The sequence below is a fragment of the Tiliqua scincoides genome, chromosome 5 (assembly GCF_035046505.1).
Source record: "Tiliqua scincoides isolate rTilSci1 chromosome 5, rTilSci1.hap2, whole genome shotgun sequence".
Lineage (NCBI taxonomy): Eukaryota > Metazoa > Chordata > Lepidosauria > Squamata > Scincidae > Tiliqua > Tiliqua scincoides.
Genome location: NC_089825.1, coordinates 43,657,114 through 43,672,502, shown reverse-complemented (window position 1 = coordinate 43,672,502; position 15,389 = coordinate 43,657,114). Strand labels below are relative to the sequence as shown.

The window sequence follows — 15,389 nt, the reverse complement described above, 5'->3', positions numbered from 1 at the left end:
TTGCATAAGAACATAAGAATAGCCCTTCTGGATCAGGCCAAGGGCCCATCTAGTCCAGCTTCCTGTATCTCATATTTGCCCACCAAATGCCTGAGGGAGCTCACAAGACAACAGTCACAACCTGTGGCCTGGTGCCCTCCCCTGCATCTGGCAATCAGAGGCAGCCTGCCTCTAAAACCAAGAGCTTGCACATACCTACTATGACTTGTAACCCGTAATAAACTTCTCCTCCAGAAATTTGTCCAATCCCCTCTTAAAGGCATCCAGGCAAGATGCCATAACTACTTCTTGTGGCAAAGAGTTCCACAAACTAATTACATGCTGGGTAAAGAAATATTTTCTTCTGTCTGTTCTAACTCTCCCAACACTCAACTTTCGTGGATGTCCCCTGGTTCTGGTGTTTTGTGAGATAGAAAAGAGCGTCTATCCACTCTGTCCACCCCATGCATGATTTTATATGTCTCAATCATGTCTCCCCTCAGGTGCCTCTTTTCTAGACTGAACAGGCCCAAACACTGTAGCCTTTCCTCATAAGGAAGGTGCCCCAGCCCAGTAATCATTTTGGTTTCTCTCTTCTGCACCTTTTCCATCTCCACTATATCCTTTTTGAGATGTGGTGACCTGGACACAATACTCCAGGTGTGGCCTTACCATTGATTTGTACAACGGCATTACAATATTAGCTGTCTTATTCTCAATGCCTTTCCTAATGATCCCAAGCATGGAATTAGCCCTCTTCACTGCCGCCACACATTGGGTCGACACTTTCATCAAGCTGTCCACAAGGACCACAAGATCTCTCTCCTGATCTGTCACAAACAGCTCAGAACCCATTAGCCTATATGTAAAGTTTTGTTTCTTTGCCCCAATGTTCATAACTTTACACTTACTTACATTGAAATGCATCTACCATTTTGCTGCCCAGTCTCCCAGTTTGGAGAAATCCTTCTGGAGCTCTTCACAATCGCTTGTGGTCTTCACTACTCGGAAAAGCTTGGTGTCATCTGCAAACTTGGCCACCTTGCTGCTTAGCCCTGCCGCCAGGTCGTTTATGAACAGATTGAAAAGCACAGGGCCCAGGATAGATCCTTGGGGCACACCGCTTTTTACCTCTCTCCATTGTGAAAACTGCCCATTGACACCCACTCTCTGCTTCCTTGACCAGTTCCTCAACCAGTTCCTTGACCTCAACCAGTTCCTTGCAAAGTTCCACCTTGCATCTTATTAAACTGCCAATGCAGTGTCATTACTAGACTGTAGGTTTACTATCTTTCCAACTTGAAAAAGTTATCTGCTCTTTAATTACAACCAACAAAGCTTCCTTGTATTTTCTACAGTGGATTTATCTCCGGTATATATCATACAGTATGTTATGAGAAGTTTTTGAAATTATCAAAAGTATTATATGCTACTTTTTGATTGAGTATAAAAGGACAATAAATCCTGCCTTTTATAAGGCAGGATGGATTGTACTCCAGCATTAGTCAGCGGACTTTTGAGAGCTGGTTCACACAACTGGATTTTTGCCTTCTGTTTCTCTGATATACTATGGTGACTTGACTGCCTCCCTGAACTCATCATTTCCCCATTGACTCAATTAGTTCTTTTCTCTTTGTTCCTTAAAATTTTTTGCTCTGTTTTTGATATTGTTTTTCACTATGCAGTGTTAAAATTAACATTTTAATACTTTGTTTGATGTATTTTACTTGTGATACTTTGTACTTGATTATAAAGTTTTGTAAGCCATCTTGGGCATTTGCTTCGGCATGAGAAAGGTGGGGTAAAAATTTTCGTAAATAAATAAACTATGTATCCCTCAGTTTTGCCCCTTCCCTTCCTTCACCTGGAACCTGAATGAGTGAAAAAACAAGACTGATGCTAACAGGAAGCAATTAACCTCCTGCTTCCTTTTAATATTGATCTAGTTTTTTCAAGTATTCAGGCTGCTGGCAGCCTGCCTAAATGTTGCTATAAGCTTGAATGCTTATAGCAGGCATGCCCAACTTCGAACAGGTCGTGATCTACTTTATCCGGCCAAAAGTGTCGGTGATCTACCACCATGAAAATTAAGTTTCAAATTAGTTGCACATTAAATATTAACCCAATAAAGTTGGAGGATTCCCCCCCCCATTTTTAATGAACCTTCTGTCATTTACTTGGATGTGATCAGCTGTTAAGCAAATTAAGCCAAAAACAAAACAGAGAGACGAAGATCCAGTAAGAACTGCGAGGGGAAATTGAAAGTACATTTTTTCTTATTGAGTAATAACTTTCTTTAAAGAATGTCTTAATAACATTCTTTAACTTTTATTGAGTAATTTGTGTTAAATTTAGGTCGAGTATTGATCCAAGCTGATCTTGCACAATCTTTAATATTTTGCTTTTGCTCATTAGTGAGATGTCTGAGCCTGTATTTCATCCACCAGCTTTTTGAAGTTGGGTGAATATTGCGTGAGGGCCAGTCTCAGGGAATCCTGGAGATGTTCATCTGTCATGTTGGAACGTTGTGAACTCTTTGTCATTTTCAGATGGGAAAACACAGATTCACACAAATAACTTGAACCAAAACAGGAGTGTACAGCTTCACTGCATCTTCTCAAGTTGGGAAATTTGTCTCTAGGCACTAGCTTCCAAAACAATCCTTGCTCAGCACGGGTCTAAGAGAAAAATGTCATTTTTAAGGGTTAATATTTAGTTTTCACGAGATGGCTTGTTCAATGAGTAATTTTTACTGATAGCAGCTGCAGTTTCTTTAATGTCCACATTACTTTGAATGGGTATGACAAGTACTCCACAACTGTTCCAATTTTTTGGAAGTCACAGAATCTATTTTTGAATTCCTGGATAACAGAACAGATTTCTGTCACATACTTCTCATTCTGAAAAACAAAATTTGGATATTGTCCCAAATGGTCCTGCGTATTAGGAAAATGATCAAAAGTGTTGTTTGCAAGGTCAGTCATCATTAGCTCAAATTTGCTCTTGTAGGATGAAAATGTACTCATTACCTCGCCAATGCATTTGTTTTTACCTTGTAGTTCAAGGTTCACATCACTTAGTTCGCCTGTAAAGTCAGCGAGAAAGGGGTGTTGGGGAGGGGGCAGGAATGGGTGATTCTGAAAGGCAGGAGACCAGGTATGACGCCGGGCCTATGGCGCTGCGGGGCAAGGGCAGCTGCCCCCTGGGGCACCCACAAACTATTGGCACAAAAACAACAAGCGCCCTCAATACACCCACAGGCAAGATTCCTGCAGGCAGGGGAAAAAGACAGGCAAAGGATCAGCAGCGGCGGCAAACCCTTGGCAGATGACCTGCCGGCATGAGCTGTCTCCTAGCGACGGGGCGAGCTACTGGATGGAGCCAAGTGGGGCTGGCGATCTACCTCTGACCCCTTCAGAGGTCCTATTGACCTCTGAACCTATATAAGGTAGATAATTTTTGCCCCAGTAAGGTACTACTACAGTAAGGTAACATACCACATTAATGCATGTGGAGGGGAGCATGGGGGCAGCAGCGAGAGGGTTTCCGTATCAATGGGGGGGCTCGGATGGATCCCTCACAGATGTGGGGGCTCACCTATATTCAGGACCAGCCTTAGGAGCTTCAGAGCCTGATGTGACACCAGTTTTCATGGGGGCCTCTTCACTCATGAGTCCCTCTACTCACCCCGACAAATGGCAGGTGTGTCCAGTGCAGATGGCACCTACTACGTTGCATGGTATCGCCCAGAAGGTGGCGGTGATGTGAGGATGTCACTGCCAGCTGCTTCCAGAAGGCCCTTTTCGGAGCTAATGAGACACAGGGGTGGGCAAGTAGGCCCACAAGCACAGGTGCTCCACTTGCCACATCAACCTCCTAACTAGCAAGGTCCAAGCTGCAGCAATGGACAATCTGCTCACTGTCCTCTGCAGTGAGGGCTTAGTATCCGCGGATGCACATATCCGCAGATGCCAAGCCCACAGATAAGGAGGGCCCAACCTCTGCTAACTGAGTAAGAGGCACTTTTTTACGTGGGCGCTTCTCTTTTTTTAGCAGGGGGAGAGTAACTGGCCCTCCTCACCCCAGCAGTGTCTTTTCTAGTGGCTGCCTGCTGGTGTTCTTTAGCATCTTTTTAGATTGTGAGCCCTATTGGGACAGGGAGCCATTAGTTATTTGATTTTTCTCTGTAAACCACTTTGTGAACTTTTTGTTGAAAAGCGGTATATAAATACTGTTGTTAATAATAATAATAATAATAATAATAATAATAATAATAATAATAATAATAATATACAGTATTATTATATACAATAATATTGTATACAATAATATACAAATTTCAATTTGTAAAAATCCCTGCGTGGATTTAATAAGCCTGCCTATGTAAACCGCCTTGAATAAAGTCTTGAATAAAGACCAAGAAAGGCGGTATATAAATACTGTATATTATTATTATTGTATACAGTACAAAATAAACTTATTACAAATTACATTTGGGTACCTTAATTTCAGGCTCTCCAGGGCTATGTTACCACTACAGCTTTAGTCCACTTACAATACCTTTCTTACCCCAATTCATTTAGGAAGGGAGGGACAATCGGGTATCTTGCCCAAGTTCCAATGCCTGCTCTCACTGGCCCTGCATGGGTGAATCTATTGTTGCTGTATTTTCATGGCAACTAAAGTGAAATTGGCAATGCCTGCTATTATCATGTTTGAAAACGCTGTACAGTATTTGAGAATGTTGCACTTTTACTTTGAACAATACAATAATGAGTCAGATTATCAACAAACATCTTGCTAATCAATTACATTATCACAAAGAGGATGCAAACAACCTTCAGTGTACTGAAGGTAAAGAAAGAAGGTAAAGAAAGAACTGGTCAACAACAGTTCGTTTGGTGGGCTTCTTAGGAAAAAGATCAGCTGTGGTGAGAGAAGAGGTGAACATGAATCAGCAATATTCACTGTCTTCTGTGTCCTGCAATGTGATTCTAAACACAGACTTCTCAGTCCATTTCTGAATTAGATAAGAAAAGGTGGGATGACTATCAACAAAAGTTTTATTAGCCAAGTGTTTTTCAAAAAAACTTTAATAAGGTCCTGCTTGAGAAGCGGTCTGGTGTGATCTATAATGTGCAAGTAGCAGAAAATGGGCCTTTTAGGATTAAAAGGTATTTGGTTGAGATCCATCTGGAGCCCTTCTTTCTGACTGACGGAGGGCCAAATCCTATCCAATTTTCCAGTGCTGGTGCAGCTGTGCCAATGGGGTGTACACTGCATCCTGTGGTGGGAAGGCAGTCACTGAGACCTCCTCATGGTATGGGAACATTTGTTCCCTTATCTTGGGGCTGCACTGCAGCTGCACTGGTGCTGGAAAGTTGGATAGGATTGGGCCCTGAGGCTGCAATCCTATACTCGCTTACCTGGGAGTAAGCCCCATTGACTATAATGGAACTTATAATGGTACTACAATAGCTCCTCTCCAACAGTGTTTAACAGCCCAATCCTATGCATGTCTACTCAGGATTGGGCTGTTGGAGAGGAGCTATCCCTGGGCCAATATTAAGAGCCGTCAACAAAACATTGCAAGAGGCTGACAGCCCAATCCTGTGCCTGCCTACTCAGAAGTAAGTCCCATTAGAGTCAATGAGGCTTACTCCCAGGTAAGTGGGGATAGGATTGGGCTGTAAGGCAGTAGTTCCCAAACTGTGTGCCTTGGCTCCTCAGGGAACCAACCTGGGAAGCCACGAAATCCTTGCATAAAACCACTGTCCTATGCAGTGTATAACATTGTAACCCTAATGGGGAGCCACGGCCAATGGCCCAGTAGGTCAAGAGAACCACCAGTTAAAAAGTTTGGAAACCACTGGGCTAAGGAAATTGTACTCCTAGACTGAACGTATAATACTGGAAAGTCACTGGATGTAGAGGATGGGCTTGATCTGCCATTCAGCAACAAGGGGTTCTAGTGACCAATTGCTCATCTTGGCCAAGAGTCATAGATTTCAAAAGGGATTGTTCATATTGGATTATGGCATGTATTCACTTAAGGTGGGGCATCTGCTCCTGTTTAGCAGTTTGTCTTGCCAAGAACTCAGATTAGACAGATTTGCAGGTTGGGAGTCTGACAGTCTGCAGCTTTATCTTCAACTGCCATAAAAATACCAGACAGATGAAGGTCAAGGTCTTTAGGAGTTATATGAGCTCTTTCATTCAAGACATGACCTGCACTTGTGTGGTCAAAATGTAACTCAGTTATGTGTCAAACAGAGGTCCTGTGTTGCCTAGATTCTGCTTTGTAATGCCTGCATAGATGTCTGCCAGTGTCAGTGTTGAATTTACTGTTTTTCTTGTGCTCAAAAGCTGTCTTAGTACAGCAGGCTATGTCCAAGGAGGCCTACAGAGAGGTAAGGGAAACATGTTTTTCCTTGTCTTTCCCCAGGCCTCCTGCTCGCCCCCACCACCACTGAATGAACACACCTCCTTGGCACAGCTACATTGTCACCAATGCAAGAGGCTCTTAGATTTTATCAACTAATTTAAGCTATTCTGCTATAAAATACTTTTCCTAGATATCAGTTAATTGCAACACATGGTAAAAGCACCTTTGTTTTCCTTTCATTGGATCAGTGGTTCTTAAACTGGTGGTCGTGACCCACCAGCTTGAGAATAAGTGTCTCTGGCACTTTAAGGGGCGGGGAAGGCAATGACACAATTAGCAGGATTGTGTTGCTGCTGGGCTCGGTAGGCTTTTTAAAAACTTACCTCTGCCCGTAGCAGCCTCCTAGGGGTGCGGCGAGTCCCACAAAGCCATTTGCAGGGCTCCCCGTACCTCAGAATAATAAAAAAATGTGATTGCAACCTACTTACAGGTCATGATTGCAAAACTGAGTTGCGATAGCATTTAAAAAATTATTTCGAGGTGCTCCACGGGGCTCCCCACATCCCTAGGAGGCTGCTGTGGGTAGAGGTAAGTTTTTTTAAAGCCCCTGCAAGCCTGGCAGTAATGCAATCCTGCGGATCATGTCACTGCCTTCCGCCCAACCCTGTCAAGACTTACCCATGGTCTCAAACTCCCTGTGAGTTTGAGAACCACTGCATTAGATGGTCTGTTTGTTTTTCTTTCTTCTGTTGAAAATGGCTGAAACCAAATGAGCAGGCCTTGGTGACCATACTAAGAACAACTGACTAACAAACTCTTCAATCCTATATAGTATGTACTTTCCTGGGAGTAAGCCACATTAAATACAGTGGGACTTACTTCTGAATAGACCTGCATAGGATTGCGCTAAAAGTTATTTGTAACACATCAACTGCCTCAAAGGGAAGGCAGTTTGCTTCCAGTTTATAAAATCATCCCTGCCTTGTTGTCCAGAGACAATCTTGCTCACCAGACTTACAAGCCAGCCTTTGATTCTCTCCTATTTACCTTTTCAAAAGTGTAGCATTTATTGCTTGGTGTTTTGATGGTGCTCTTCAAAGCTGGAATTGTTTTCTGTGGGGCACCAAATGGACTTAGATGTTTACTGAACTCATTTACTGAAGAGGTAAATATGGTACACACAAGTATTTTGTTTTCCCTTCCTTGGTTCAAAACAAATATTTTTCCAAATATATTTCCAAATAAATGTGTTATTCTGACGCAGTTTATATTTCAAATTTTACCAAGTTAATTGTAATTTAAAAGAGGTTTGTACAATTTCTCACCCACCAAACCGAACAAGCTTACCCTCCCTGAAGTCTCAGCGGGGGTTCAATAAATTGCCTGCCTGGAATGGCCAAAAATGGGGGTGGGGGTGAGGGTGGAAGGAGCTGCACAATATGCAGACCCCATTTAAAGGATTGTCCATTGCTTTTGAAGTAAAACACAGAGATTAAACAGAATATATTGGTAATGATGTGAGCTCTGCAATATGACATTGTGGACGATGATAATTCAGTGCACCTTTTTAAAAAAATAAAATCTGCTAGTTTCAATTGCTGATGAGTCCACTCATCTGAAGAAATGTGTCATTCTCCCACAGATGAACCTGTATAAACATATTCCCATATTGCAATCCCACATATTTACCCCAAAAAACATGCTGATCTAAATTCTACCTACGCTAAATAATTGTTTGTAGGACATGCCCATGTGTATTTATTTAAGTTCCAGATGGCTGCATTGTATTATTCTTTCAATTTTTTCCTTGCTTATCTGAAGATGAAATCAGTATGACTGCAGTCCTGTACACACCTAGGGGTAAGCCCCATTGAACATAGTAGGACTTACTTCTGAGTAAACATGTATAGGAGTGTGCTGTAAATTTAACTTACAAATTCTCCTTTGATCCATTCCCTTAGTTTATATTCAAATCAAATCCTTTATTGGCATTAACAATAAAACCAGGATGTTAAACAGAGAATTTACCATGTACATTAGACTCAACTGCTTGAGACAATTCTTGAATATATACAATAAAAGTACTTTGCCATGATAGTCGTTAAACTCTCGTTTCTGCCGGTTAGTAAATGTCTAACCACGTCATTTTCAGATCCACTAAAAGACTTTAAAAAAGGGTATAAATACTGGCTCCGTAGATCAGAATAGTAATCACAGTTTAATAAAATATGAGGGAGTGTCTCAATAGAACCTGAAACACAACGACATACTTTGAATTGTTGAGCATTGAACCTGGCTTTCATCTCATTCAAGGGGAAAGTGTTGAATCTGGCTAGGGAAAACACTCTGCGCTCCTGCGGTTTTGTTAGAAAATTTAATAATAATAATAATACAGGTATTTCTATACCACCTTTCTTGGTCCTCAGATTTCTCCTCGGACTTTATTCAAGGCGGTTTACATAGGCAGGCAAATTTAAACCCCCGTAGGGATTTTTACAATTTGAAAGGTTCTATCTTTCAAGAAACCACAACAATCAGATGTTACTTTCTTGATCTGGTCGCACATTCTGGCCTCCATCCTCCCATTCTCAGAGCAGATGGAATAACTCGGCTCAGCTTGTCAGCTGCTTCAAGGTCGCACGGCGCCAGTGGCCTCAAACTGGCGACCTTCAGATGTTATCTTCAGGCAAATAGAGGCTCAACCCTCTAGACGAGACCTCCTGCCATTTAATTTAAATTAAATTAATTATTTTAAATTTAAATTTAAATAATTGCTGCCCAAATCAGCTGCCCAGGATAAGCCGAAGTGAAGTGGGGAGCAGCTTTTTGTACATAAGGTATTAAATGCGATTGCCCATGGCATCGCGCCCAGCAAATCCAGGGAAAGCCCTAAAGATTGGACTTTTTTACTAAGTAAAGCAAGTCCTGGGGAACAGAACCCTTAGTTTATAAACTACTCCTTCTTAGAGGCTTTCCAGTGGGTCCTAAAGACACTTCTTTTTACACTTGCCTTCTGGGTTTAGGGCTTTTAATATGGGGGTTTTATGCTTAGTAGGCTGCTTTTTTCATCATTTTACCATTTGCTGCTGGTTTTTAACCTACTCTGGGCTTTTATGAGTTTTTAGGTCTTTTATTCTTTTTATGACATTTTTATATATGTGTATTTTTTGATAATTTTTTTAAAACCGCTTTGAGTGCCTGGTAGGGAGAGAAAGTAGGGTAAAAATCTTGTAAATAAATAAATTTAATAAGCGCATTGCTCTAAAAACAAATATAATAAAGTCAAAAACATCTATTAGTGAGTAAACACACACATACTTCATGAGTTTAAGATGATTTCACAGAAATCTGTGACCATCTCAAAGAAAGCACACATTTAACACTATGTATATACTGTTGGCATCCTTCAGTCTCAGAAGACTATGGTGTCATGCTCTGAATGGTGGTTCTGGAACAGAGTGTCCTCTCCAGTGCGCGAAGCCTGGGTAAAGTAGATATGGAGGATAGGCTGTTACCCATGCAGCAAATCCCCCCTCTCCACGTCGCTGAAATGGTCCAATGGAAAGGCAGAGGCCAATACGGTTGGTTCCAGCGGCATCGCAGGAGTTGCCAGAACGTGACTGTGTTCAGCCATGAACTGCCTCAGGGACTCCGGCTCTGGATTTTGCCTCGAGGTTGACTCCTGAAGCCTTTTCCATAACTGGATGTAGCCACAAGGCAGTGGAGGTTTGGGATCAGAGTTTTCCTTCTCTCAGATGAGTTGCCTTCCCAGGCTGACAAGTCCCATCTACCCGGTGGCTGTTTAGTCGCCTCTTACGACAAGTACAGCCAAACTGAGGGCCTATTCTTATCCCCAGCCCCCATGTATATACTGGATCAGAACTATAAGACATTTGCCAGGGAATGCAACTTTTGTCTCAGAATGCAACTTTTGAAAATGATGGCCCAGTTCATTTATCACAAAGAGCTGTAGCTTGTTGTGACAAGAGCAAGTGAGCTTGTTTAAGCTCTTCCTTTTGCACCTCCCCTCCTTTTGCTAATGCTCCCTTCTTGGTCCCCCTTGGTAGAAGGGGAGGGAAGGAAAAGAAGAGGGTTTATCTCTACCCTGGGCTTTTCTCTCCCCTGGAAAAACGTCCCTGGGCCTCTGAATGCATTGCTTGGTTTTCTTAGGGAGTTTCAAGCAGGGGCTCCATGTTGCACCCACCCTCCTCAACATGGGCATTCATAGCTTCCTATGACCATTCTCTATGGCTCTGTTCTTCAAGTGGTCACGAAGCCTCAGCTGAGAGGTTGTGGAAACTTGCAGGAGTGAAAAAGGTAAAAGACCACTGGATTAGAGCACCACTAGGTGAAGGGGGGGCATCTGATGGATCCGTTCAGGTACCAGGAGATTGTGTCTCAATCCTGCTCTGGTTCTTAGCAATTGTGCTAAAATGGCTTTCAGTAGAGCCAGACTTCATGGTAACTTTTTCTGCTCTCTCGCATAAGAATATTTGGTTGCAGTGAACAGTGCTTGGAGGGTGTTATGAGCGTGGGGAGTGGGCAGTGATGGTATGGGTGGGTAGGATCCCAGGAGAGGGGAGGGATTGGCAATGGATTCTCAGTCTCATACTTGGTTGATTGGTTGGTTTCAGTTGTGGCGAGAAAGAAATTGAAGGCCACTGCTCCATTGATTTTAGATCGCCAAGCGTATTTTGACTAAGTGAATTTGCCTTTGGAGGCTGTTTTCCAGTTAAGAGTGTTACTCTTGTAATATCTTCATAAAATGTGTCTTTAAGGTGCAACAAGGTCCTTAGTCTCTTGCAGCAAATACAACGCAGCCACCCCTCTGGAAGTTAAGGAAGTGTTGTTTCAGAATAATTATGTTGAAAAGCATTAACTGTGTATATAATTTTTCTCCCTTTAATGTCTTCATTAACTCTTGGTTTCTCTCCTTCTCTCCTTTTGCAGGGTACATACCCAGTTACTTAGACAAGGACGAGCTATGTGTTGTGTGTGGTGACAAAGCCACTGGGTATCACTATCGCTGTATCACATGTGAAGGTTGCAAGGTAAATAATGGCCAAAGCAAAAGATTGGGAGTTGTTTTCCAGCTGCTGGTCAAAATGTAAATAGGCATTGTCCAGGGCCAGACTTACCTGACACCAGGAGGTGGCCTCCCTCGCAGGCACAGGACCGAGTGTAGGCTGGGAGAGGTGGAAGGGCCTGAGCAGGGCAGAATGGGCTGTCAGCCCACTGACTAACCTATGCCTGCTTGTGATGAGTAGCCATAGAGCAGCAACACACAGCACGTTTTGCAGGAGTTTTCCTACCTCCTAGGAGGTGAAGTTTAGGACCCAGAAGGCGACCAGGTCACATGCATGGGACTAGGGAGTGGGACCACCCAAGACCAGGGGAATATAAGGAGAGGACCAGGGATAAGAAAGAGCTGACTGAGGGCTGGAGATGAGCCAGAAGGGATGCTCCAGAAGCCTGTGAGGTGTCTGGAGAAGACCCTGAGGCAGAGGAGGTGCTATAAACACTCTCCTTGCCTCTGCTCTGAGGCCGGGGTGGGGGGAGGCAGCCCTGGGGATAAGCCAGGTGGGCGTGGCCCTGGAGGCCCAGTATAGCAGAGGTGGCCAAACTTGCTTAATGCCACCTACAATAAACTTCAGATGTTCCAGAGCCGCAATATTTAAAAAGCATTGAAATTCTTAAATATATTTCTATGAGCTGCACATTATATGTTAAAGAGCTGCATGTGGCTCACAAGCCACAATTTGGGCACTCCTGTTATATAGGTTGGTGCCCCTATCTGATTAAGGACCCAGGTTACGGGCATGGGCCCAAGACCCCCTCCTCAGTGTCCCTGAAGACATGCTCGTTAAAAGAAGAACATCTGCTACATGTGCAACTAATAGCGGTCTACAACTGATTATTGGTTTTAATGAAGGTTAATTTTTTTAGGGTGGAATAAAAAGAAAACACTTCAAGGCAATTTACATTTTAGTCTACAATCATTACACTTTAAATCACTGTGGGATGCTTTGTTGTGATCTGTCAGACTGTCAACAACAAGTTTAGGAAACTATTTGTTTTAAAATTTCAGTTTTTCAGATGTACAATGTGAGACTTGCTGATGTTCTTAGTTGATACATTTATGAAATGCAATAAAAACTATTATTTGATTTAAGCAATCTTTGTATATGTATCATAAGATGCATAAGATCATTTGTATCATAAGATTTTATCAAAAGCCAGCTTGGGTGTTCAATTGGGGGAAAAGTAGTGTATACATTTTCAAAAATAAACTTCAAATTAGAAAAGTCTTTTAATTCTCCTACCGAACTCTTTTCAGGTGCAGTTTGGACCATTTTATCTTGTTTTGCCCACATTAAACAAGAAAAGCAATGAGTTTCTTTATGACTGTTCCTCATCTATTTGAAAGACATTGTCAACTTCCCACTTAATTTTCCCCTCTCCAAGCTAAACAAACCCAGCTCCTTTCCTTGAGCGTCTCAAAATATGACCCTTAAGCTTATATAATATCTGAAGTTGAGCTGCAACCCCAAGTGAAGCCAATGCAGTACAAGATGCTGCTTTGTTCACTGCCGAGAGTGATTTCTAAACTCTTCTGTAATAATAAATGAAAATCAGAGACCTAAATGACTTACAACATAGTCCTATGGATGTCTACTCAGAAGTATGTTCCATTGTGTTCATTGGGGCTTACACCCAGGAAAGTATGTGTAGATTGCAGCCTGTGCCTAACCTGTACAATCCTAACCTGTGCCGTTACAGCCAGGCTGCATGGCATATACTGTATCCAAGGCAGGTTATAGGAGCAGTCTGGAGGTCACCTTGGGGTAAGGGGATATTTTTCCCCATACCCCAGGAAACACCCCAGCCACCCTATGGATCTACTTGAATCTGCACTAGCTATTTAGCTGGCACACATCTGAAAAACCCTTGTGGGACTGCCCATCCTGGAAGCATCCTGGAAGCAGGGGTTAGGATACGGCATGCAGTGCCACTGCCAGTCCCATGCCCTCCTGGACCCGATCCTCTCCTTGTTCCACTCTTCCATGCCCAGAAGCACCCCCTCCTCACCTCCAGAATACCCTCCCACCACCTTCTCCACCCCCCTCACCACCCAGCACACATTTACCTGTACCAGACATCATGGGGACTAGATCCAGCACCAGCAGGCCAGCACATATCTTTGTGCCAGTAGTGCCTGCTCTTGAGTCAGCACAAACATGCCTTACAAAACATTTGTGACGCTCAGAGCCTGTGCAAGGAGGCCTGTAAAGACACACTCGGAATGGGCTGCCCATTGCTGAAAGACAAATCCAAAAGAACAGACAAGTGCCTTGCTTACCTTCTATAATTATATTGCATATACTTCAGTGTCTGTGAATACTGTATTCACTCAATTTCTGTATTCTATACCAGGGGTGTCCAAAGTTTTTGGCAGGAGGGCCACATCATCTCTCTGACACTGTGTCAGGGGCCGGGGGGGGGGGAAGAATTAATTTACATTTAAAATTTGAATACATTTCCATAAGTTTACATAAATGAATATATTAAAGATGAACTTATTTGAATGAATGAAAGTCTTGCAATAGCTCAAGGCCTATAAAAGGCCTTGCACAAAGTAAGGCTGGCCTTTCCTTTGCTGTCGCTAATGCATCACAGACGTGAAACAACAAGCAGTGGAGGAAGCCCTCATCCCACAGCTCATGCAAGAGGACAAACAGTCGCCCTCATGCTGAGAGCAGTTGCGTCGGGCCAGTGCGGGCTGCAACAAATCTCCAGAGGGCCAGAGGCTCATTGGAGACTGGGAGCTCCCTGAGGGCTGCATTGAGAGGCCTCAAGGGCCGCAAGTGGCCCCAGGGTCGGGGTTTGGGCACCCCTGTTCTATACGTCTCGGAAAGTAAGACATGCTGTTGGCATTTTTCTTTTTCCTTCCCACCTAGGGTTTTTTTCGAAGAACTATTCAGAAAAATCTTCACCCAACCTACTCCTGTAAATATGAAGGAAAATGTGTGATAGACAAAGTCACAAGAAACCAGTGCCAGGAATGTCGTTTCAAGAAATGCATCTATGTTGGCATGGCAACAGATTGTAAGCATCTTCTTTATTTCATTGTGCTATTTGTTTTGATCAGATATTTTAAAAAAAATTATGTTACATTGTACTTGAGAATGTTGTGTGTTATGCCCAACTAATTCTACAGAGTTTTAATATTCTGTTCTTGAAAGACTGGACTTTCTTTTGACTCTTGCCATCTTGTACAATATGAACAAGATGAACAATGTCTATTGCCAGAAAGGGAGCTTTTGGAGTTGCATTTTTTGGGTGATGGGGAAAATAAAATTTGGAAGAAAGGGAAGTTGGATGCTGTGAGTGTATGAGTCATCCTGCAGTTGTTTGTTTTATTTTTAGCCAAAAAGTAAAGGAGAATTACTCCACTTCTAAGGAACCAGAGCCTATGGCTGCAAGATTAACCCTTACTCAACTTATGTTTTATTTCTGCTATCTGCCTTCAAAGTGGCCTGCGTGCTTTGATTAAAGCTGGAGATAGAACAAAATAATTTCTGGATTTTTTTTGTTGGGTCCTAAGATTTCTGCAAGGAAGTCCTTGGTCTTCCTTCTAAAGTGGAAGAGAAACCTTAAGATATGTCTCCAAGAAATAAAATAACCGTTGTTACCTTTTCTTCATCCCAGAAACCCAGTGCAACACATGAAGTCAGCATCTGTGTCTCAGTGAGGTTAATAAACACGAGTCATAAGTCTTTCTGTTCTTCATCTTCAGACTCCTATACATTTCAGACTTAGGAGACAAGTACACCATGAGTTGTTTCCTTCCCTCCCATTTGTTTTGGTTTGCTTAACATCCAGTTGGATGAAGAGTTATAGGGAACTCAGAATAATTTTTTTGGGTGCAGAGAGCTACACTGTTAAGGAAGATTGGCGAAGATTGCTTCTCCTGCTCATTGCATGAGCAGAAGTGCTTTGCATCCATAAAGAGAGGGTTGAGATT

The 15,389-nt window shown here is 42.7% G+C and overlaps 1 protein-coding gene across 1 annotated transcript in view; it reads left to right on the top strand.

Moving 5' to 3' along the window:
- Positions 1-15,389, top strand: part of THRB (thyroid hormone receptor beta) — a 59,044-nt gene that overhangs the window by 27,407 nt on the left and 16,248 nt on the right. The window contains 2 exon segments of the mRNA XM_066627407.1: positions 11,315-11,415; positions 14,323-14,470. Of these exon segments, the coding sequence (XP_066483504.1) occupies positions 11,315-11,415; positions 14,323-14,470 (249 nt within the window).